Here is a 25,247-nt window from a genome sequence, read left to right as displayed (position 1 = left end):
TTGGTTTAGAGGCCACACCCAACATACTTAGGGGTTACTTCTATCTCTATACACAGGAATTACTCCTGGCAGTACTTGGGGACCATATGGAATGCTGGAGATGGAACCCAGGTGAATTATGTGCTCTACCCACTATATTGTCACTCTGACTCTGGGTCTGATTATTTTTATATGAACTTACTTCTCATCTAATGCTACCTTTTAACAAATATTAAAGCTATTCTTCCATCCCTTGTTTGGCTGATTTTATCTTTCTGGGAATATGATATACCTCTAATTTGGTTAAACAATGGATTGAATGAACCATAGTGATAACTATTTTTTTTTGTTTTGGGGCCACACCTAGCATAGCTCAGATCTCACTTCTGGGAGATCAGGGTTCTATATGGGATTACTCAGGATTGATCCAGGTCAGTCAATGCAAAGCAAGACTGTAATGCAAGGAAAGCACCCCATCTACTATACTATCTTCTCAGGAGAGCCCTAGTGATGAAAACTTTTTACAAGTAATTTTGCTATTTCAAGAGAAAAACAAAAGCAAAAAACAATCACACACGAAAACTAACAATAAATCAGAAGTCTCGGTCTTGTTAGTAAAAATCCAGCTACTGACATGGTCTAACATTCATACCATAATTTGGTGACATATATCAATAAGAATCATAATTAAAAATTGACATCACAATAATCTTATAAATTACATACCACTCCTGAAGTAGGAAATATATCACTAATACTTCCATCAGCTTCCCATGTTATGGTTATACGACCATATGTTCCTTTCAAACGCTCCACATTCAAGGTTACTAGGCTATCTTGCTCCATTTCCTCCACTTGCTTAAATAAGGGAATTCTGAAAAATTATACAGGAATTCACAATTATCTGAAATCACTGAAATAATAGGTACTTGTGAGTTTTTAAACTTTACAAACATGAAAGTTAAGAGGAAAATAACTAGCATTGAAAGTAAGGTTGAGTATCACACCACCAATAAAATTAAAAATACAACAAGTAAATATCTAATCCTACTGCAACAATGCCTAATAGGGACTGTCATGCTTATTATATATGAGTGGGCCAATTAATAAAAATAAGTTAGAAGGAGAAAAATAAATACCAATGATCATCACTCATATGTAGGAAATAAAGAAAACAAAGCCAGGGGAATAAACAAGCCAAAACCAAAAGAAATCCTTAGATCTTGACTATAAAACTTAGGTTACCATAGAAAATTAATTAGAAGAAAACATTCAGAGTTTAATCTATTTTGTAAGAGACATTATTATTTTGGTGGTAGTTGTATTGTGGTAACATATATTTTGAAGATGTATGACATTTTTCCCCAGGGCATAGATCCTGTTATATTATCATTGCATCAATAAATAACTTTATGTATATAAATCAATAAAGTCGGGAGAGGAGACTTTTCTCTGTACTCTCAAGGTAATTTTTTGTATGTCTATTTTTCGACTTGTTAGATAAAAATTTGGTCTATCTGGTCTCCTCATTCAAATTAATTAATGTCATAATAATTGATTCTTTTATAAATAAATTGAATGTCTTTTCAAAAAACTTGCAAACATCTTATACTTAAATTCATATCTACAAATGTTCCTATAGCTTTCATGTCTTAATTGATTGAATTTTTTAATCTCTACTAATGATCTTTATGACTTTTTCTTTATTTCTTTCTTTTATTTTTTTTTGAGGGGGGGTGGTTTTTGGGCCACACCTGCTAATGCTCAGGGTTACTCTTGGTTCTGCACTCAAGAATCACTCCTGGCTTGGGAGAACCATATGGGAGTACTGAGGGATTAACTGTGTCCATCTAAGGTCAGTCGCGTGCAAGGCAAATGCCCTACCGCTGTGACATTGCCCCGCCCCATGACTGTTTTCTTCTTTTTTTGCCGAGAGATTATCCTTTCACTTGCATATATATTTGTACTTTCTTCTCACCAATATTTTGCCCTCTGTTTCAGCTCCATTTGCTTCTACATTTGAAGTGACTAATATTCCGTTCTAACAGCCGAAATCTTTTGGCTAATAATTTAATTAATTTTTCTTCAAACTTGATACTTCAAGGGGCTGAAAAGAGGGATCAAAAAGTTAGAGTACATGCTTTGCATGAGGGAAATTCAGGGTTCTGTTCCTAGCAATGCATGGTACCTGCGTACCATTGAAAGCAACCTCTAAGCAGAATGCCAGGAACAGACTTCAAGCACAATCAAGTGTAGCTCAAGAGCCCCACAAAAAAAAGTAATATTTCAATTAATATTTTCTCAAAAATAGTCCCTGGTTTTATCCAGAGGAAATTAAACTGGAATATGAAGTACAAAAGATAGAGGGCTAGAAGTACAGAAGGTATGGAAGATGCTTTACATATGGCCAACCTGGGCCTCAATCCCTGGCACCCGATATGATACCCGCAGCACAACCATCAAGGAGTGATCCTTGAGCACAGCCGATTTGACCCAAAAATCAAAAAGAGTTTTTCTTCTAATTTTTCCAGTAAGTTTTTTTTAAAAAATATGAATAACTGAGTCAGCCATTATTTCCTTAGAGTTCATAAGACCTCTATTCAGAATGCTAATTTGAAGGGGAGAGGCAAAATTGTATAACAATTTTATAACCAAAAATGGTTAAAGAATATTCCTTGCATCTGACCAGGTTTGATCTTTGGTGTAGCATGGTCCATAGAGCTTCACAGGGTACAATCTTAGAGGAAACTCCACCATGAGCACTTTTAAAGTGGCCGTAAGGTCTCCCAACACTGCTAAGGTGGCCAGATAATTTCCAGCACCACAAACTGCTAGCAACACTACATATTCCTGGCCTAGTACTGGACAATCTTAAAGCTAACCCCCTCAAATTATTGATTTTAACATTGTTACAAATTTCACAAAGTAATAAAATCCTGCTCAAGACAATTAAACATTCCTATATAAAGTGCCTTGATATTAAAATATGCATATAGTTTGTTGGTAAGACAAATACTTTTTAAAGAGAAGTCTCTCTCTAACTCCCCTTTCTTAATAAGGTTTAGTAAGATGAATATTAATGTGACCATAAAATCTTTATGAAACACTCATCATCAACAAAGTTTCCTCTAGTAATAAGAGGCCCAAAAGGCTGTACAGAGGAATTCTGCTGAATGTTTTAAAAGAACAAAAAATAATAACAATGGTCAATGAGTTAAATACCTTTTTGTAGATCATATTTTTAGAGTTTAAGTCAATTTGAGTTGGTGTTTCTGACTTGTAAAATATGCCAGAGAATCACATCAGATTGCAGATTGTAAAACTACTTAGGCAATCCAAATACATGTTGAAAATAGGACTAAATAATGAAGTTGAAATGGATGTCCTTTTCTATCTGGTAAAATTGGTCATAGAACTCAACCTGGAAAAAGGTGTGCATAAGTCTCTGAGGAAAAGAAACTCTATGTGTGCAAAGCACATAAAGTAGAAGCATCTCTTGTCTTTTCTTTTTTCTCTTCTCTCTTCTTTCTTTCTCTTGTCTGTCTTTCTATCTATACTTTCTTCCCTATCTTTCCTGTCTTTCACTAAACAGAAATCATAAAGGCTTAACAAGACTAATATGTATAGTAAATGTAACAGGACATTATTTAGTGTGTTGGTATCTGCTTCATCAGCATCCTCTAAAAGCAGGACTAAGATCAGAGTTAACTCCTATACAAAAGCCAACTAATAAAATTCCAAATTCAATATTTCCATATTAACAAAGGAGTCAAAAACTTGTCACTAACTTATATCAAGAGAGAGGGAGGAAGGAAGGGAGAGAGGGTGAAAGAGTGGGAAGGAGGGGGAAAGGAAGGGATGGAAGGAGAGAGAGAAGAAAAAGAAAGGGAGGGATGGAAGGAGAAAGGGAGAAAGGAAGGAAGGAAAGAGGCAAAGGAGGAATGGAAGGAGAAAGGGAGAGAAAGGAAGGAAGGAAGGAAACCATTAAAGAAATAGACTAGCAATCATTCCAAAGAATGTTTAGAGGATTCAATAAACTAAACAATTAATTTCAGATATCAATATAATTAACCTAAGATATAGATAAGAGGGTGAATCAGAGAAAGAAGAAGATTAAGATACTGGTTATATGATTACTAAATATTGATCACTAGTCACTAAGTAGTAGCTAGCAGAAAAGCACAATCAAATAGGTGGTTTTGACTTCTGACAGCAGAATCTTTGTTATTACCTGAGCAAAACCAATAACTCCATAAGCATCATCATTAGACAGAATAGTTACTTTTACATAACCATTAATGCCAATTTCTGCTCCTCCTTTGGGATTTTTAAGTTGAATTCTGAAGGACTCTTCTTCCTCTGGAAGTGCATCGTCAAGGATATTTATTGCTATGACAGCTTCTCTGTCACCAGGTTCAAATATCAACTCACCTGAACTAGCATAAAATATTTACATATAAATGAAATAAGTCAAATAGAACAACTTAAAGACATGCATAGTAAATTACTCAAATAATAACTAAGTCAGTCAACTGACTTACCATACTGATTAGTAATAATACAGATTTAGAAAAATAGCATTTTACAAATAAAATTTTAACAAAAATTTACATGTAATAGTGGGATAAATATGAGTAATAACTGAACACTGGCTTATAAGTAATAATTTTACAGTTGGACATTTTAGACCACTAAATATGTATTGAAATTTAGTACAATGTAAAAATATGGTGATCATAAACATTCAGCTTAAAATGTGGAACTTACCTAGGAATAAAGTCAGACTGGCTTGAAATATAGGCCAGTTCATACATGTGGGAGTGGGGGGTTCCCATTAAAGCAATTAAGTTCTTGCTTGAGTTGAGGAACTTTACAGTAACAGAAGCTACATCGTGAGCAGAAGGTGCTTCCAGAATAAAAGAGAATTGATTCAGCTCTGAATCCCAGCCATAAAGAGCAGACATAGCTTGACCAATAAGAAGTACATGAACTGCAGGAGGGGAAAAAAAGGCATCTATAGTGAAGTCAAACTATCATATAGATACAGTACCCATATGATAAACTTCCTACATATCATATCCAGATGATATGCTCCCTAAATGCACACCTGAGCAAAACCTTCTGAACTTCAAAGTTGCATTTTGTAGTATGTACAATCCAATTTCCAAACTAGTAGTATAAATATTTAACTTTAAATGCTGTGGAATAATCAAGCCAATATACTCACTTAATAAAAAAAGAAATCTGGGCTTGAGTGATAGCACAGCAATGGGGTATTTCCCTTGCACACAGCCAATCTAGATCAGACCTTGGTCTGATCCCCATTTGATTCCCATTTCCCATATAGTCCCCGAGGGATTTCTGAGTGCATAGGCAGAAGTAACCCCTGAGCATCACAAAGTGTGACCCAAAAAGCAAAAAATAAAGAAAAGAAAAGAAATCTCTGTAATAGTATAGCAAAACCCAAATCAAATTTGGACTCTCTATATTCATAATATTTATTAATTAAACAGCATAGTACTATATTTTAATTAAAAATATTTATACACTTTTAACTGTATAATTTATTTTTTAAATGTTCCAGTAAACCATCCATATAAATCTGTAATGATAATATAAAGTCTGATTATAGAAATATTCTTGTTTTTTCTACAAAAAGTTATATATGAAAAGCAAAATGCTACATGTAGGAATTAAAATAATAGTACAGGCAGTAAGTATGGAGTACTCCAGATTTAAAATCCCAATGACCACAAATCATTCCCCAGCACTCCCAAGGTAACTGCTGAATAGATTTGGAAATAGTGCTGAGCACAAGAGTGTGGCACCCAAAACCCAAAAATAAACAAATAAACCAAATTTTCCATATATTATAAAGTAAATACTACATAGAAGTATATAACTTTAAATGTTACTAAATGGCATTTAAATTTAAATACAAAACATGTTATAAATGTTAGATACATGCTTGTTCTTTAAGACATACTTAATATCCCTATATCAGATGTTTTATTCTTAGTTTAATATTCAATAACAATTAGAGATAACTTTTTTCTTTAATAACTTCAACTAAAAAAATTTAGAGTGTCCAAGGCCTATTATTGACACAGTGCTCAGGTGCAAGAGATCAAATGTGGGATTCCCAAATGCAACCTGTGCACTCTAGTTATCTGAAATATACCCTTGTCACTATTTGATGATCGGGGAACTTGATGAATGTTGTGAAAAATATCATGTTCTGTATCTATAGAGACAAGGAGAAGAAGGGAGCTAACCCGTATGCTGCATATCTGTCGAAACCATCTGGACATAATACTGGGATAAAAGAAAGTATAGAGAAAGGTACACAAAAAGCACACCTGTGCACAAATTGTGCACAAACTCTAGTAGAGAAATAAATTGAAATATGATGACACTGGTGAAAAAATATACTCTGAAAACAATAAGGAAAAAAAGAGCTAAATCAAGGTAAAAACAAAAACAAAAACCAGAAATCTTCAGGCTACTGAGTGTCTGGTTAAACGCTTATCCAGTATCTGGCATACTTAGACATTCCACAAACACTTCAAAAAATATAATTGCCCAGAGTTGATATTTGAGTAATCATCACTTGAGAACTTTCCATAAATCATTGACTAAAATGAATGGTCTGTATAAAGCAAACCTAAGTGCAAACTAGTCTGCCTTTTTTTTTAATGTATATTAGCACTTCCCAGGAGATCACTGATATACACAGATCAAGCACTTTTTATGTTTATGGGATTCCAGACTACAGAATAAAACCTCAAGAACTTTCTCTGTGACTTACCAGGCATGGGTCCTGAGTCAATCCTATCAAAAATTGACTATACACTTAAATAACACATTACTAAAACCCATGAGTCTGTTCTCAGTGGTTAGCCTGTAGGTTACAATGGAATTCCCATACCCTTACCCTTGCACACAATAAAATATTTAGCTTAGTAAGGGCCAGAGAGATAGCATGGAGGTAAGGCTTTGCCTTTTATGCAGAAGGTCATTAGTTCAAATCCTGGCATCCCATATGGTCCCTCGTGCCTGCCAGGAGCGATTTCTAAGCATGGAGCCAAGAGTAACCCCTGAGCGCTGCCGGGTGTGAGCCCCCCCAAAAAATAGAAAAAAATATTTAGCTTAGTAAATACTACCTAAAACTTAAACATTAAGAATGGTGTTACTATGCACAAACATACATTTTCATAAAGCTTTTTACAATTGGAGACATTCAGTGCAGAGCAAACACCTCATATAGCTTTCACCAAGTTAAAATTATTCTAAGGTCTTAGAAAAATCACTTGAGGGTATACATCATTGATTACATACCTTAATGGGGGGAGGGGGTTTGGGCCACACCCGGTGATGCTCAGGGATTACTCCTGGCTATGCGCTCAGAAATCGCTCCTGGCTTGGGGGACTATATGAGATGCTGGGGATCAAACCATGATCTGTCCTAGGCTAGCACGTGCAAGACAGACACCTTATTGCTTGTGCCACCACTCCAACCACTACATACCTTAATTTTTTAGAAATATAAACTTGTACTCTGATTTACTTTGAAAAAGCATTACATAGATAGCTTTTCAAAGTAGAAAATGTAAGAGTCTTAAATCTGCTTACAACTTTTCGAAAAACAGACGTTTGTATTATTAAAAGTCATGAAACCAAGGCAAGGAATCTGCAACAGAATAAAAAGTACCCAGCCTCAATTTTTGGGAAAATAGCTCAATTAATATTGTGATAGTAGGTAATTAGGCATGGGAAAGGAGCATGTGTTTGGAGATGGAGTGTGTAATAAGAGTGATCAGAACTCTCTGAAATGCTGACTTGGATAGGGAAACTACCAAGAAAAAGAATTCTTACAAACAGCATTTCCTGAGTGGGGAAGTGATACCTGCTGCTTGGTCTTTCTTTCATCCTAAAGAGATCAGACTTCCTGGTGCCAGACAGGACTTTCCTGCTCTGAAATACAGCAGAGGGAACATTTTGGGAATGCCTAATTTGGCGAACAAAAAATAAAGCCAAATAATCCCCAGGACCACAGGACCTGAGTAAATGGAACCATCAGCCAGACTGGTAGAGAATCTCCGAAGGACCCTCAGAACAACAAATAAGAAATTCCAAAAATAAATAAAATAAAATAATTAAAAATAAATAAAGTGGCATTCAGGTGAAAGCCCCCTTCTTTCACAACACATGGTCCCTTTTAAGCAAGTTCTTCTTTCTGTAGCAAAATGACTCTCTGACTATATGAACATACAATGTATGACTTTCATCTAAACTCCAATCAGAAATATGTAATCTGTACCATGATTGCATATGACTCAAAACCATCTCTGATTATTATTGTAAGCACTTGTCTATTACCTCTGACCCCCAAATCCTGGGTTTCCCTGTGAATTCCACTTTAGTTATGAACCTTGTTTCCATTCCATTAATTCTAGGCTCATTTCTAACATCCTCTCTCTACTTACCTTAAAGGCTAATGTACCATCAACTCCAATAGACTGAATTTATGATTACATCTTTAAATTCATCTACTTCTCTAAAGTTTTTACCTGTAATACCTATTCCACTATCCAACCTCTTTTTGAGAAGAGGAGAGAGATTCCTCGTTTTATTTGCTTTGATTTTTACTGTTTTAATATTAGACATCATACTATTAATGCAATGTGTCATACAGACAACTCTAATATCACACCCTCCACAAGAGTGTCAGCTTCCCTCCACCATTTTCAATATCTTCAGTCTATATAGTGTGACATGAGCCTCTAGTTTATCTTCTATCTACTATCAGCTTCCTTTCCATGAGCTTCAAAATTTCTGTTGAGAATGACTGAGAGAGATTGAGAGAGAGAAGAGTTTATTTCTTTCCCTGGTCCCTCTCTCGTCTCATCACTTTTTCAATAAAAGCACTCTTCTCATGCCCAAGCCTTTGCCCCATTTTATTCTATCTATCCCATAATTCACAATTAAATCATTTTCCCTGCGGAAGCTTTCTAGGCATCCTAAAGCCAAGTTAAGCCCTCTCCATTTTGAAGTGCAATTTCCATAGTAGCCATCTCTTTTAACAGATCTATTTGTGTTCTTTTATGTGTTTCTTTTCCTCACTATGTGTCAACTTCTGCAAAGAAATGCTGCCACTGATTCCTACCCTTCTTCGCTCAAGGTCTAAGAACTGCTTGATACATAATTGGTTCTTAAAAAAAGCTTTTAATAATAAAGGAAAGAAGGGAAATGTTTACATGTTCTTGTAATCTTTGTCAGATTTTTTTCTTTTTCTTCTATTTAATGAATTCAGTCACTCCTCAATAATCTCTGTCAAGTCACTAGCCAGAATAAATATGTAACCCTCATAGTCATCTTTCCAATCAATTACTTTTAATAAAATATTTGACACTTTCTAAATAAGAAAGTTCTTGAATATTATTTAATGCATAATTTCAGCTTTCAGGGGATCTATAATAAGCCATTCTAAATAATTGCCTACAATCTTTTCATACTTTCTACAACCTCAAGTCACAGAAACAAAGGAAATAAAGAGATCTCACAATGGGTTCTTTAATAAGCCTCTGGCAGAAATTTTCACAAATTCTTTTAAAAAGTGCACCTATTCTATTTTTTTAAAGATCTTTAAAAGGAATTCTATAACTTCAATTAAAGGCCCATTCAGGCAGCACTGTCATCCTTAAAAACATTCATTAGGCAACTATTTTGAATTATAATAAGTTAGTCTAGTAGAAATAGAGTTAGTCCACTTGAACTATGCTTCAAGTATAAAGGAAGCAAAAATGATCAATTCTTAACGTTAAAGGACAAGAGAAATTTCAACAAATATGATGAGTGATACATAATCAGTGAGTCAATGTGAATGATAGAAAAGCAACTCAAATTGTTTATCTAAGATAATATCACATATTTATGACCTCTCAGCTTGCTGGTAATGTAAAGAAAGAGAAATTATCTGAGGGGATGAGGAGCAGAACAGAAGATTCAGGGCTTCAAAGGAAAAGTATGCCTGATGTAGGGGTGGGAGAGGGAGAGAGGAGAATGCTAGGATTGAAATCTAAGCCTCATGTACTCAACTTCTGTAAACTGTCTCAATCTTTTTTTTTTCTTGTATTTTTTTTAAGTTCTTAAAAGTAAGCACAACCTCTGATGCATTCATACTTTAAAAACACGTGCATTCATATCACCTTTTATGTTTCTCTACACAAAAACACATTATCTGGAGCCACAACAGGCAGGAGCAGGAAGGGCATTTGCCTTGCATGAGGCCATTCTGAGTTTGATCCCCGATATCTTTGATGGTCCCCCAAGTACCAATGCTAGGAGTAACCTCTGAGCTCTGCTGGGTGTGCCACTCCCCCAAAACATTATTTTTCTTTCATTGTACTAATGCCCCTCATATTCTTTTAGTCATCTAATCTTTCCCTAGAGCAATATATATGATAAAAGTATTAGTTTTCTTGAAATTCCAGGATTTCTTAGATTATTCTAAAGATAGTAGTCTTATATCCTTACATGCAGTCTGGCAATGTGATACAACTGCTAATTCAATGCATTTATGATCATTTTACCTTTTAAAATGCCTTTTGAATAGTTAACAATTTTAAAACCCTTACCTATTCCTGAAGCTGGTGTGAAGGTGTGGATCTTCTTAACAGCAGCAAAATCCAATGACTGAAAATACCTGAAAGAAGACTCTCCTCTCTCCCAAATAAAAATCTCAATTGAATCATGATCTAAAATAACAGAATAAAAGGCAACTCTGAAGCAAAAGTTACATGGGAGCAAAAGACAAAATTAAATAGTAAATATATAATACTAAATTTAACTTTAGAAAAGACTAAGACTTCCTTTAGTTGAACAAAAAAATCTCTATTTTTTTTCTCAAAGAAGTTAAAAATATTTTAAAGCCATTTTGCATTTACCGTGTGAAATACAAACCTAGTCACTAAGTATGTGCTTTTTTAGTCAATGTGACAGATATTTTACTTTTAGGATTGTTGAATTTTTATCTATGAAATTCCCCCAGGGAAAAGAAAGCATATGCATTTTCTGAGTTTTTTTTAAAATAATATCTTTATTTAAGCACCATGATTACAAACATATTTGTAGTTTGTTTCTGTTATAAAAAAAATAAAAAGAACACCCACCCCTCACCAGTGCAACCTTTCTGAGAATATTTTAAAGCAGTTTTCTCAAAACACACTTATCACTCCTCTTCCTTCTACCACTTATCCATGCACATGCACAAATACAAAATATACAGGGTATAAATCTTTTCAAGTATTTCCTTTCATTTTATCCACCCAATTTTTTTCTTTTGTGGTTTTGGGGCCATACCTATCTAGCAGTACTTAAGAGTTGCTACTGAATGTACTCAAGAATTACTCAAGAATTACTCAGGATGATATTCAGAGCACCATATGGGATTCTGGGGACCAAATCCAAGCAATCTCCATATTAGCTAAGCACCCTATCAGTTGTACTCTCACTCTAGCCCCATATCCACCTAATTTTATAGTAAAATTTTAGTAGTTAGAACATCTAAAGATATAACAATTAAAATATTTTTCAAAAGACATTTGTATCTGAAAGTCATAATTATCCATGAGAAAACATGCTGCAAATTTGCAAAAAATTATTGTAAGGGTACTTGCATACAAAACATACCCTATGAAGACTAGATGGTCATCATAACCAAATACATTATGAAACTATCTTCTTACCTAGAGACAACGCTTTGGCAAAGATTAAGTATGTATCATCTCCTGAAGTCAAAGCCTCCACTTGTGTTGTCCCATGAACTGGCACTTCTTGAAAGTTAATAAACTCTTTGCCAGTCCATCTGAATAACAGGGAATTTGGCCTGGCAGTATCCTGGGAAGTAACTAAGAACACAGAACCTCCTCTGGTAAACAATGCCATGCTCAGCACACCTTGGGCAGGTAGTAACTGATGAAACACGAAGCTGCCTCCATTCCACTGGAAAACCTGTTAGGAATTTTAATTAGGAAACTGCATGACTAGAAATTCATCACTTCTGAGAATTTAACTGGTATCATATATTTATGATACCTGGATCCTTTCATTTAGTTAAAAGGACATATTGATTAGTGAAAAAATATAAATTGTTGGATTCACTATGTCTTCTTCCACTTTTTTCTATTTATTTTGTACATGCAGGTAGAATGAATACAGTTATTTGAAAATCAGTTAGAAAATAAATTTAAAAATTGAAATAAATAAATTCAAGTAAGCATTTGAGCCTGGGTCAATGACATTAGGAGAAAGAAAATAAGAAGGGACTACTTAGTATGGAAAATATAGAACCACATAAAAATTTTCTGGTATCATTACTCAAGCAAGAGAGTAAAACTAGAAACTTTCTTCTTTCTGTCCTGAAGGTGGCAATGCATGCAAGGTTTTGGGTTAATGATTAATACATTTAAATTTTAATAACATCCAAAATCAACCCTGTTTCTTATTTAATCTAGTCAGTTTCACAAAGAATTATATTTATCCAGTCAACAACTGGGAACCTTATCTGACCTAGCATTACACTTTGAATTATAGAGAGAGTAACTTCTCCTTTATGGTTTTTATTAGCTATTACAAAAAATAAAAAATACATCAATAATTAAATTAATATATTATTTCCATGATAGAGTATTTAGAATAATATGAGAATTACAGGTATATTAGAGAAATTAAGTTACAAAACATGACAGGGTTGAGAATATACATGGGTCTGTGCTAAAGCACATGCCCTGTACAAAGATAATCTGAATTCAATCTCTGGCATCACAAAAAACAAAGTAGAAATAATGAAAATCTGATAAACCTGTATAGACTAAAAATTTGTCATAACCTAAATAAAACCTAATCCAAATTTTAAGGCTATTAGAAATGGCAGAAAACAAGATAAAACTGCAAATATGAGATCATGACAGAGTATTCATTAAGATGACATAACTTATGACAGGGTTTCATTATAGAACAAAAGAAACATTTAATAAGTATTCCTGGACAGTCAGTATAATAGAGTACTATTCTGTGAAAATCAAGAAATGGCCAAATCAGGCAAATGTAGCCCATATTAAAGAATTCAGGAACTTATTTGGTCTAGTTGAAAACTATTTCGTAGGTTTTTAATACAAAACATCATGATTCAATACATTTAAAAGGTCAATGCAGCTACTAAATAGAAGATACATCACAAGTAATAATAGAGGTGAGAAATGATGAGTTCCTCTATTGGGCAAGGAAAAGTCAGGTTAGAAATAAATGAGGGGCAACGATAGCACAGCAGATAGGGTATTTGCCTTGCATACACACAGTCAACCCAGGTTCCAGATGGGGAATTCCATATGGTCCCACGGCACTGCCAAGAGTGATATCTGAGTCCAGAGCTAGGAGTAACCCCTGAGTATGGCTTGGTATGGTCCAACACCCCCACCCTCAAATGAGGCTGAAGCTGAATCTCAATGGTAAAGCATAGTCCATCATGAACAAGAGACCCTGAGTTCAAGTCCCAGAACCGTATGGTCTCTTAAAACTGCTAGAATTGGTCCTGGTCACCCTCAACACTAATATAAAGGATCCTAGGCACTACTAGAAGTTACTCGCTTCCCCACTTTTAGACACTGTGGTTTAAAATATTCTTACTGAAGGGCTGCCTCTATTTATTTTATTTGCTTTATTAAATACCAAGGTTATTCATTGCTGGTTTCAGTTCTACAATGTACACCATCCTTTACCAGTGTACCCTTCCCCTCACCAATATCTCACATTTCCCTCTCACCTCCACACCCCTATCCCTGCCTTGCTCTAGGGCAGGCAAAGTGCTTCTCTCTCTCTCCTCTCTCTCTCTCTCTCTCTCTCTCTCTCTCTCTCTCTCTCTCTCTCTCTCTCTCTCTCTCTCTCTCTCTCTCTCTCTCTCTTTCTGTCCTATTAACACTGTGCACTATTGTTAATGGAGGGGTGCTTTACATATTAGTTTCTCCACTTTCAGCACCAAGTTCTTGTCCAGAACAATCAGTTCAAAATATCAGTGTCCTGGGATCAGAGAGATAGCGTGGAGGTAAGGCATTTGCCTTGCATGCAGAAGGATGGTGGTTCTAATCCCAGCATTCTTATATGGTCCCCCGAGCAATTTCTGAGCAGAGAGTCAGGAGTTACCCCTTAGCGCTGCTGGGTGTGACCCAAAAAGCCCAATATATATATTGTCTCTGGATATTACTGCCATACTATCTCTTGTTTTTCTTATATCCCACAAATGAGCGAGATTATTTTTTGTCTATCCCTTTCTTGCTGGCTCATTTCACTCAGCATAATAGTCTCCATGTTTATCCATGTACAAACAAATTTTATGACTTCATTTTTTTCTAACACCTGCATAGTATTCCATTGTATAGCAGTTTCTTTAGCCACTCATCTGTTGTAGGGCACCTGGTTGTTTCCAGATTCTAGCTATTGAAAATAGTTCTGTGCTGAACTTAGGAGAGTAGAGGGCATTTTTTACTGTTTTAGTGTTCTGGGGTATATTCTTAGCAGTTGCTAGGTCATATGGAAGCTCAATTTCTAGCTTTCTGAGGAATGTCCATATTATTTTCCACAAAGGCTGAACCAATCTACATTCCCACCAATAGTTAATGAGAGTTTCTTTCTCTCCACATCCATACCAGCACTGGTTGTTTTTATTTTTTATGATGCACATTAGTCTCTGTGGTGTGAAATGATAACTCATTGTTGTTTTGATTTGCATCTCCCTGATAATTAGTGATGAGAATATTTTTTCACGTGCTGCCTCTATTTTTAACAGGAAGGGCAGCTAAGACTAGATTTTAAGTCTAGTCAGATTTTAACTGATGTAAGGCAATGACTGATCTCCAGTCTGGTAAAAAAAAGAAAAAGTATGAAAAGAGGGGCCAGAGAGATAGCATGGAGGTAGGGTGTTTGTTTGCCTTGAATGCAGAAGGACAGTGGTTCAAATCCCGGTATCCCATATGGTCCCTTGAGCCTGCCAGGAGCGATTTCTTTGCGTAGAGCCAGGAGTAACCTGAGTGCTGCCGAATGTAAATCCCCCCAAAAGTATGAAAAGAAACATTATCAAGTATTATGGGATTATAAAATAGTTTGTGTAAAGACACTGGTACAGGGAAACAGGAATTGAGCGGATGGGCATTGTAACAGTGAATGCCTGAAACTAAATCATGAATCATTTTATAATTCCTAATGATTAAATAAAAACATATAGTTTACTAGAAAAATAGAGGATTTATGGAGGCTTGATGAGTACAAATAAAGTTGATCATGAGGGGCTGGAGCAATAGTACAGCAGTAGTTGACCTTGCACGTGGCCAACCCAGGTTTGATCCACAGCATCCCAGATTGTCTCTGAGCCTGCGAGGAGCAATTTCTGAGAACAGAGTCAGGTGTAACCCCTGAATGTTGCCAGGTGAGGCCCCAAAACATAAACATAAACAAAACAAAACAAAAGAAGTTAATCATGAACTTCTGATGATACTATTTCATACATTGTACAATTTCCTCCAAGTTTTCAAATGTAATTATATTCTAATTAAATAATCATGGTTAAAACTGCATTTGTCCAACTCCTAAAGAAATTACATGATTTATAATGTTATTGAATAAAAATTAAATTTAATCAATATCTGCACCTAATATTAATACTTTATCACATTCAAATTAACATTTTATTAAAGAGCACATCTTTACTAAGTTCCAATCATTCTGTCATAAAGAAATAGACCACAAAAAAAATCAAACCTGAGTTAATTCAGAACCTTTTCTTTGACTTCCAACAATTAAATAATCTTGCCCATCTATGGTAAAATATCTTACTTGAGAACTTTCTGAAACAATGATTGTTTGTACCTGTAAGAACAGGAAAGACATTTTTTAAGAACTGAAGACTCAATACCATAATAGTGTATAAAGTTTAAAACTTTGAAAATAATCCAAATACTTAAATATTTATTTCTTAGGTATCATTTCAAAAAAGTAAAATAACTCATGCACTAAAATACCTGACTAGTGTATCTACCTGTAAAACAGCTCTTTTCCAAATAACAAAGAACGTGATTCTTTTCTATATAAATCATACTTACAAATACTATTTTTTATTTTTAACTTTTCTATTTAATTTTCAATATTTTTTAAGTTTGGGGTCAAGTTTGGAGTTACTCCTGGCTCTGCACTTAGAAATTACTACTGGCAGGCACATGGGACTATATGCGATGCCAGGGATAGAACCCAGATCAGCCATGTTTAAGGTAAATGCCCTATCCACTATGTTCTCACTCCAGCACACAGTTCTGCACCTTTTTAAAATGCATTTTACCACATCATTCAAGAACCAGTATTTTTCCACCCATTCAACTCACTTCTCATTTGCTATGCAGATACTTTAATACCTCTACTGAAAAGGTGAAGTTGGTTTTTTTACCAGAATTAACTTGAATCCAGAAGTGAATGTGTATACACTGTTAACAGAAGGCTTTTCTTCATTATTTTCCTTGTGAGTAATGACAAAGTAGGGAGAAAGGCCAATATTAAAGGCCTCACAGCTTTTAGGATTTTCTATGTGTATTTCCTAAGAAATAAGGAATAAGATTAGAAATGATTTAGGAGGCATCCAAAATTTATAACTCACACTTGACTTTCTGTATGTAATATAAGTGACATTTACCTTAACTGGAGTAAAAATCCCTTGCCATCGGTAAATAATGGAAGGCAATTTTCTTAACATTATACCATATACTGAATTTTCCAAAGTGAAGAAACACCAGCCAGAAGCAGATACATCAAAAAAACTTTGAAATATGGAAAATACAACCTCAGTTCCCCCTGAAAAACACAAAAAATTATTTACTAGTGCATTATACCTTTTTTATATAAGCTACTCATCATTAAAATAGTCAGACTGATGAGTTCATAACTAAACACCTAAAGATCCTTTCAAGGTAAGTGTGAGAACTGTGCATATATATGAGAAAGATAAGCTAGGCAAATTAAAAATAGCAAGTATAAATAAATCTTTAAAGCAATAAAAATTAATCTAGGTGCTAAAATGATAAAATAGCGAGTTGGTCCTATGCCTTGAAAGTGGCCAACCCAGGTATGATCCATAGCATCCCATATGTCTCCGGAGCCTGCCAGAAGTAATTTCAAGTACAGAGGAGTAACCCAGAGTGCTGCTGAGAGTGAACCAAAAAACAAAAACCAAAATAAAAGAAAAACTTAAGCTAGAGCTCTATATCAAATTTTTCAATATGTATTTGCAAATAAATACTAGATATATTTTAAAGAGAAATATGCTCATCATTAAACCTTAAAAGAAACTAACACCAATGATATATTCTTTTTTTTTTTTGTGGTTTTTGGGTCACACCTGGCAGTGCTCAGAGGTTATTCCTGGCCCCAGGCTCAGAAATTGCTCCTGGCAGGCACGGGGGACCATATGGGATGCCGGAATTCAAACCGATGACCTCCTGCATGAAAGGCAAACACCTTACCTCTATGCTATCTCTCCGGCCCCAATGATATATTCTTTACCTATAAATTCTTTCTTCAATGGACTTGTATTAGTAAACATTAGTTTATAAAATTCCATAAATTTCAGTTGCACATTATTATAAATTAACATCTACATATTTGACACCAGAATTCTAGTTTCTCTCTTTTATTTTAAATACCATTGACCCCTTCTTCCCATTCTAATAATCCTGCTTCCTATCTGGTACTGCCTTTCTTATCCTTATCATCAAATTGCTGTTTTGTTTTGTATCAGATAGTGAAATAAGTCAGATGGGGCTGAGCAGTGGTGCATCAGTAGGGTGTTTGCCTTGCATGCGCTAACATAGGACGAGCTGTGGTTCAATCCCCTGTTGTCCCTGATGGTCCCCCAATCCAGGAGCAATTTCTGAGTGAATAGACAAGAGTAACCCCTGAGCATCATCGGTGTGGCCCAAAAAGCAAAAAAAAATTAAAAAAAAAAAGAAAAGGAAAGGAAAGAAAAGAAAGCAAAAAGAGGAAATAAGTCAGATGGTGACAAATCATGTAAGTTCAGACAGACATATGTAGTAAAGTTCAAGTTTGTTAACAATCTAGTATTAACTAACATTAAAAATTCGATATCTACTGTTTCTTTTAAGTTCAAAGCCCACTCTAAAGATTCCCCCCACTTATCTGCTTTTCTTTCCACTTTCTCCCAAACATTCTCCAAAACAGGTGTTTTCCGAATTATATTTGAGCTTCGAACATTGATACCCCAGGGAAACACTTTGTTAAGTTCCTAATAGTTGAAGATTCTGTTTTAGAAATTCACATTACTTTTAGGTATATACAATTTTTTTATTTATTGTTTTGGGTCATGCCTAGCAGTGCTCAGGACCTCCTCTTGGCTCTGTGCTCACGAATCACAATTATTATTGCTAAGGAAATTAGATATAAGGTCAAAGACAACACCAAGAATGCAACCAGAACACCAGTGTAAGGAAAGTGCCTAAACTCTTCAATCTAGATTATTTATAGCTATCACCCCTCGATTCTAGTTTCCATGAATTTAGTCTTATGTTTGTTACACAAGAAGAACTAAATAAATATTTTGGGTACAGTAAAAAAATTTGTTTCCATTTCCAATGGATATGAAGAATACAGTTTATAGTTCAGGGCAAAAATATAAAATTTATACATGCAATACTTTTTGGTTATAGAATTTTGTCTCATAAAAATCTAAACATACTCATGCCAAATGCTGTTTCAGATATGGTCTCCCACTGCACACTCACAGCCAATTCAATGCCGTTAGTACGCGACACATTTAAATAGATAGTCTTGTTGGCTTCTTCAATGTCAATAGAGATGTCTCTAAACAAAATAGAGTGTGGAAAGCAGAATGATTTGAATTCCTATAGACTCATGTTTCTGGCATATATTTGTTTGTATGACTAAAGGGTACAATCTATCACCAGATTATATTAGTAGAAAAACTAGACTCTAAAGCTAAAACATACACTTATAAAAATGTTATTCAAAGCACAAATGCAACATTGATACTTTGACCATAAGAGCCAATAATAAGTAATTTTATCCTACATAATAAAAAAGGACATACTAAACAGTTTTTAAATAATAAAGCTCCATGATTCTTGTTTCTTAAAGAAAAATTGTTTTTCAGAGAAAAGATGATTCAGAAAATTCTTACTTTATTAATGAAGCAACTAAGTACTAGATAGAAGAAAACTATTATTCAATATCCAGAAAGAATTTTAAAACTAAAATTATACTGACATATGTTTGAAAAGTCAATTATTTGATTTTTCTAGTAAACATAATTACATTATTTCTCATGTTCTGTTATTACTGAAAACACAAAACAGGGGCAGGTTTTAACCATAAAATGTGTCCTCTGAGAAAATGCAAATTCCAATACATAATTTTATGGAAAATTTTTCAGTTGTTGATGTACTTCCCATGTGTGGGAGGAATTAGGCCTCTTGAGAGCCACTAGAACAGTGGTCGGCAAGCTGCAGCTCGTGAGCCACATGTGGCTCTTTACACTTTTGAATGCGGCTGTTCTGTGTGCGGGGCGGCCGCTCCAGGAGTCAGGACTCTGCTCTTAGCCTCTGTCAGTGCTCGCCTTGTGTGCAGCCCCGGCGGCCAGCTCCACACAGCTCTGATCAGAACCAAAGCCAATGTTCATGTTAGTGTTTGTGACTTTGTCAGTCATTGTCAGGATGTAATTTTCTCTACATTGTAAGGCAAATTTTACGGAATTTAACATTATCGATAAATACTATCGTTCTAAAGTTTTTGTTTTATTAGTTGTGTTATTTGTATCCTCCCGACCTATATGGATACTTGCATGCAGAATATTCTCAATAAAAACTTATTGAACAGTGTACCATCCTATGTATTTTCGGTTTTAAAAATGTGGCTCTCAAAGTAAGTTTCAATCGCAGTTTTGGCAAGATTTGGCTCAGTTGAAAAAAAAAGGTTGCTCACCACTGCACTAGAATTTATGTGAAAATCTATGGTTTTCAGAGATTGATATCTTCCTGAACTTTATGTTTTAGCTTCAGAAGTTATAATTTTCTTATGAATATATATATTATATATACCTATTAGCAACTGCATTAATACTGAATAGTCCCAGAGGGGCTTGATTTTGCAAAATTGTTATCAGGGTTTGAACATGTGCCCCTAGTCTAGCACCTCCAGTTGGATTAAACAATGTGCAAACAAATTGCTCATCCATCTCTGGTTCCGTATCCAGTATAGCAGAAATGTGGAGGGCCTGAAATCAAAACCAGAAGGTATAATAAATCAGGTACAGTACTTTTTACACACATAAGAAAAATTTAATTTTGTCTTTCAGATAATATTTTGAAAAACATAATTTCCCTGTATTTTATTATTAATATATTGCAAGCATATTTGTAGTTGGGTTTCAGTCTTAAACAGAACACCTCTCTTCATCAGTGCACCATTCCTACCACCAATGCCACCCCCCTTCCTTCCCAACCCTTGCCTGTATTTGAGACAGGCATTCTACTTCTCTCATTAAGAGTGTCATTACAGTTGTTAGTGTAGTTTTTTCACAAACTGCACCACTACTCTTTGTGGTGAGCTTCATATTGTGAGCCAGTCTTTCCGGCTCTCATCTCTATTGTCTCTGGGGATTATTACCATAAGGTCCTTAATTTTTCTTAAAACCCAAGGATCAATGAGACTATTCTATGTCTATCTCTCCTTCTGACTTATTTCACTCAGCATAATAAATAACATGTACAACCAAGTATAGGAAAATTTCATGACTTCATCTCTCCTGACAGCTGCATAATATTCCATTGTCTGTATGTATTACAGTTTTTTTAGCCATTCATTTGTTGAAGGGTATCTTGGTTGTCTCCAGTGTCCAGCTATTGTAAAAAGCACCACAATTAATATAGGTCTGAGAAGGGGATTTTTTAATTGCATTTTTGTGTTCCTAGGGTATATCCCTACATGTGGTATGGTTGAATATATGCGCCAGTTTTTTTGAGGAATCTCCATATTGTTTTCCATAAAAGCTGGACTAGCCAGCATTCCCACCAACAGTGAATGAGAGTTCCTTTCTCCCCACATCCTCACCAGCACTGATTGTCCTTGGTCTTTGTGATGTGTGCTAGTCTCTGTGGCGTGAGATGGTACCTCATGGTTGTTTTGATTTGCATCTCCCTGATGATTAGTGATGTGAAGCATTTTTTCATTTGTTTTTTGGCCATTTGTATTTTTTCTTGGAGGAAGTGACTGTTCATTTCTTCTCCCCATATTTTATGGGGTAAGATGCTTTTTTCTTGTTAAGTTCTATCAGTGCCTTGTATATTTTGGATATCAGCCTCTTATAAGATGGGTATTGGGTGAATAATTTCTCCCATTCAGTGTGTGTCTCTTGTATCCTAGGCACTATTTTTTTAAGGTGCTGAAGCTTCTCAGCTTAATATATTCCCATCTGTTAATCTCTTCTTCCACTTGTTTGGAGATTGCTGTTTCCTCCTTAAAGATGTCTTTAGTCTCAATGTCATGGAGTGTTTTGCCTACGTGTTGTTCTATATACCTTAGAACCCAGGGTATTTCTTTTAATTAAAAATTACTTTTTGTAATTTGGAGGGCCGGAGAGATAGCATGGAGGTAGATCATTTGCCTTGCATGCAGAAGGATGGTAATTCGAATCCCAGCATCCCATATGGTCCCCTTAGTCTGCCAGGAGCAATTTCTGTGGGTAGACCATGAGTAATCCCTGAGCGCTGCCGAGTGTGACCCAAAAACCAAAAAAAAAATTACTTTGTAAGTAATAAATATAATTTCTATATATTGTTTTAATTATTTTGCTTTTGGGCCACACCCAGCAATGATCAGGGCTTACTCAGGTTCTGCAATCAGGGATCGCTCCTGGAGTACCAGACATCAAACCTGGGTCACCTATGTACAAGGCATTTGCTCTACCCACTGTACTATCATTGTGCTCCCAAAATATAATCATCTTTTTTTTTATCTATTTTTTTGGTTTTTGGGTCCCACCCAGTGATACTCGGGGTTTGGCTTCTTCTGGCTATGTGCTCAGAAATCACTCCTGGTGGGGAGGAACTATATGGGACGCCAGGGGATCGAATCACTACCCATCCTAGGTCAGCGCGTGCAAGGCAAACACCCTACCACTGATCCACCGCTCTGGCCCCAATATAATCATCTTTTGTCAGTTCATACTGTACCTTAAATTGGACACCTTCTTCCAAAATGATATAGCCTTTGGAAGGAGTCAGATCTTCAGACTCTACTGAAGAATTCACTTCTGTTACAAGAAACTGAACTGTCACAGTTCCAAACAGTCCATGTGCAGGTTCTCGAACAACATACAATACTGCAACACTCTCCTGTACATAGAGAGCCGTTGGTTCTCTTAGGAAAAAATGCTCACTGTTGTTAAAAGATAAAACTCCAGGGCCATCATCATTAGCGAGGATAGTGATGAATGCTGTCAAATTCAAAACATTTACAGTAGTTACTAAGGTTAAATATGTATATGCCTCATTGAAAACTAAGGCAACTCTTGCCCAGTCCACCTGTGCAAGAAACAAACAAAAATATTTAATAAAACTCCATACTCAGACTGGAGTGGTAGCACAGTGGTAGGGTGTTGGCCTGGCACACGGCCAACACAGGACAGATGCGGGTTCAATACCCGGAGTCCCATATTTTCTCCAGAGCCAGTAGTGATATCTGAGCACAGAGCCAGGAGTAACCCCTGAGAGCTGCATGGTGTGGCACTGCCCCCCCCCAAATAGAAACAAACTCCATACTCACCCATGATAAAAAAAAAATTATTCAGTAACTAGAATAAAAGGAATGTTGTCTCAAGTCTCTCAGAAGTTAATTATAGTTTATCAGGTTTAATTCTAAAACAAGACAACTGCCACTACAACCAGAAACAAGACAATGATAACTGTCATAACTGTTACTATTTCATATTTTCCTAAAGTTATCAATAAAATAACAAGTATAAAATTGATGGAATAAAAATAATGCTGTTACTGTTTTCTAGATGGCATGATAGCCTTTAAAAAAGACAAGGAAAAACATTATTAGGAATGTTAAAAGTTTAAATTACGTGCGAAGTTGCATACACTTCAAATACAAGTTTTCTACTTTTTATTGCTGAAAGTAATTGAAGAAATCATTAAGCACTTAAAGCTAGCTTAATGTATATAATAAATAACTTAATTTTGATAACCACTTTACAAGGTTGGTGATTATCCCCCAAAGTTAAAACTATTACATGAAAGCAGGAGAGCTATATAAAAGAAATTATCTATTACCTGTTGTATTTTCCCCCAATTCCAGTCCAGGAGAAGGATGAGCTAAAATCAACTGAAATTGTTCATCTCCTTCTGGAATATCATCATCAAGAATTATGATATCAACATTTTTATACCTTTCTCCATCAGCAAAATGAAGAATCTGGCCAAAAATTTTGAGAAAGAGAAGATAATATATGATTTAGATTTTCAAAACATGTTTGAAAAAAAGTATAATAAAGCTTTGAATGTGCAGAATAAACAGAGATAGTTTTCTGTCTATGTGTTCAGAAATCGCTCCTGGCTTGGGGGACCATATGGGATACAAGGGGATCGAACCATGGTCCATCCTAGGTTAGCGAGTGCAAGGCAGATGCCCTACTGCTTGCACTACTGCTCTGGCCCCTAAAATGTGATTTTTATATTCTACTAAGATAATGAAGGTAAATACGCACCCTTGTAAAATTTTCTATCTCAATTTAAATATATAATAATAGTTCATTACGTCAAGATTTTTTTCCATTGATAGAGACCCATTTTTAAGAAATGATGATTAAAAACTAATTCATATAGATGATCGGTATCAATCATGAGCCTACCACTGGAGTGAAGATGTAATCCAGTTCCATCTGTGCTTCCAAATTCTGGGCATACACAAACAAGGAAATAAGGCCAAGAACTCCCTTGCTCCTCTGGACAACTAATGTCAAACTCCCCTGGGTTTCATTAACTGCAAGTCTACAATAAAACAAAGAATTGTTTTCTTTTTAAGATTTTCTTTGGTAGTAAAGCTCTGAAATTGAGGAAAGGATTTTTCACTCATGCTTGGGTTTACCTGCTCTGTTGCCATTCAACAATGCCTCGACCACCATCATTGGCATCAATAATAATCTGTGCAGTTGACCTCTCTGAATCTGAAAAAAAAAACACAGAAACATATTTTAAATACATATAAGACACTGAAAAAACTAACACATAAATTAAAAACCAGGCCTTTGAGACTGTATGACTCCTAGCAATGATAATATAAGCATGACTCAAAAAATGTTTTAAAAAATTAGTAATTCTTGAATAAGAAAACTTTCTGCTAAGAATTGCTGACATGAAGAATTTAATCAACTGATAACAGGATGACAGTATGAAATAAGGATTGAGGGTTTAGTTTATTTTTATTATTTTAATCTAGCTAAGAGAGGTAGAAAATGAAGAATTTTGAATGTAATGACTCAGGGAGATGACTGAACACAGAAGATCCAGGATCAATCCAGGAACTGCAAAGTGCCCCAAACATAGCAGGGAAAAAAAATAAGGCTCTCCAACACTTAGCTGAGAGGAGTCCATAGTACTGCTGGGTGTGCACACTCTCCTGCCCTCAAAAAACAAAGAATAACAAAGAGAAAGAAAGAAAATTCCACAAATAAAAACATAGGAGTGAAAGAGAGAATAGTGGGTAGGTCACTTGCCTTGCACATGATTTAATCGGGTTTGATTCTCAGAACTCCCTATGGTCCCCCTCCAAGGCCCACTAGGAGTGATCTTTGAGCAAGGAGTCAGGAATAAGCCCTGAGCACCATCGCAGATGTGGCCAGAAACAAAGAAGCAAAGAGACAAGGGAGTAAGAAATTAAAATGTACAAGATCACAGAAAACATTTTGCATGGGTTTTTTGGGGGGTGACCACACCTAATGATGCTCCTGACTCTGCATTCAGCAATCACTCCTGGCACTCAGGGGACCAAATGGGATGCTGGAGATTAAACCCAGGTCAGCCATGTGCAAGGAATGCACAACTTGCTTACTTCTGACTCTTCCGGGGATATGTGAAGACCATATCTGGTATCATGGTTTGAATCTCAGCAACCAAATTAAAGGAAAACAGCTTACCTAC

The 25,247-nt window shown here is 35.5% G+C and overlaps 1 protein-coding gene across 1 annotated transcript in view; it reads right to left on the bottom strand.

Annotated features, from left to right (window-relative positions):
- ADGRV1 (adhesion G protein-coupled receptor V1) overlaps positions 1-25,247 on the bottom strand; it is a 322,278-nt gene that overhangs the window by 188,672 nt on the left and 108,359 nt on the right. Inside the window, 15 exon segments of the mRNA XM_049769107.1 lie at positions 706-837; positions 2,996-3,010; positions 4,211-4,415; positions 4,747-4,969; positions 10,617-10,736; positions 11,727-11,991; positions 15,790-15,897; positions 16,469-16,615; positions 16,712-16,869; positions 18,767-18,891; positions 20,145-20,320; positions 22,278-22,540; positions 23,382-23,523; positions 23,960-24,098; positions 24,196-24,274. Of these exon segments, the coding sequence (XP_049625064.1) occupies positions 706-837; positions 2,996-3,010; positions 4,211-4,415; positions 4,747-4,969; positions 10,617-10,736; positions 11,727-11,991; positions 15,790-15,897; positions 16,469-16,615; positions 16,712-16,869; positions 18,767-18,891; positions 20,145-20,320; positions 22,278-22,540; positions 23,382-23,523; positions 23,960-24,098; positions 24,196-24,274 (2,297 nt within the window).

The sequence above is a fragment of the Suncus etruscus genome, chromosome 2 (genome assembly GCF_024139225.1).
Source record: "Suncus etruscus isolate mSunEtr1 chromosome 2, mSunEtr1.pri.cur, whole genome shotgun sequence".
Taxonomy (NCBI): Eukaryota; Metazoa; Chordata; class Mammalia; order Eulipotyphla; family Soricidae; genus Suncus; species Suncus etruscus.
The sequence above is the reverse complement of the archived record's forward strand: the minus strand, read 5'-3'. Positions and strand labels throughout refer to the sequence as shown.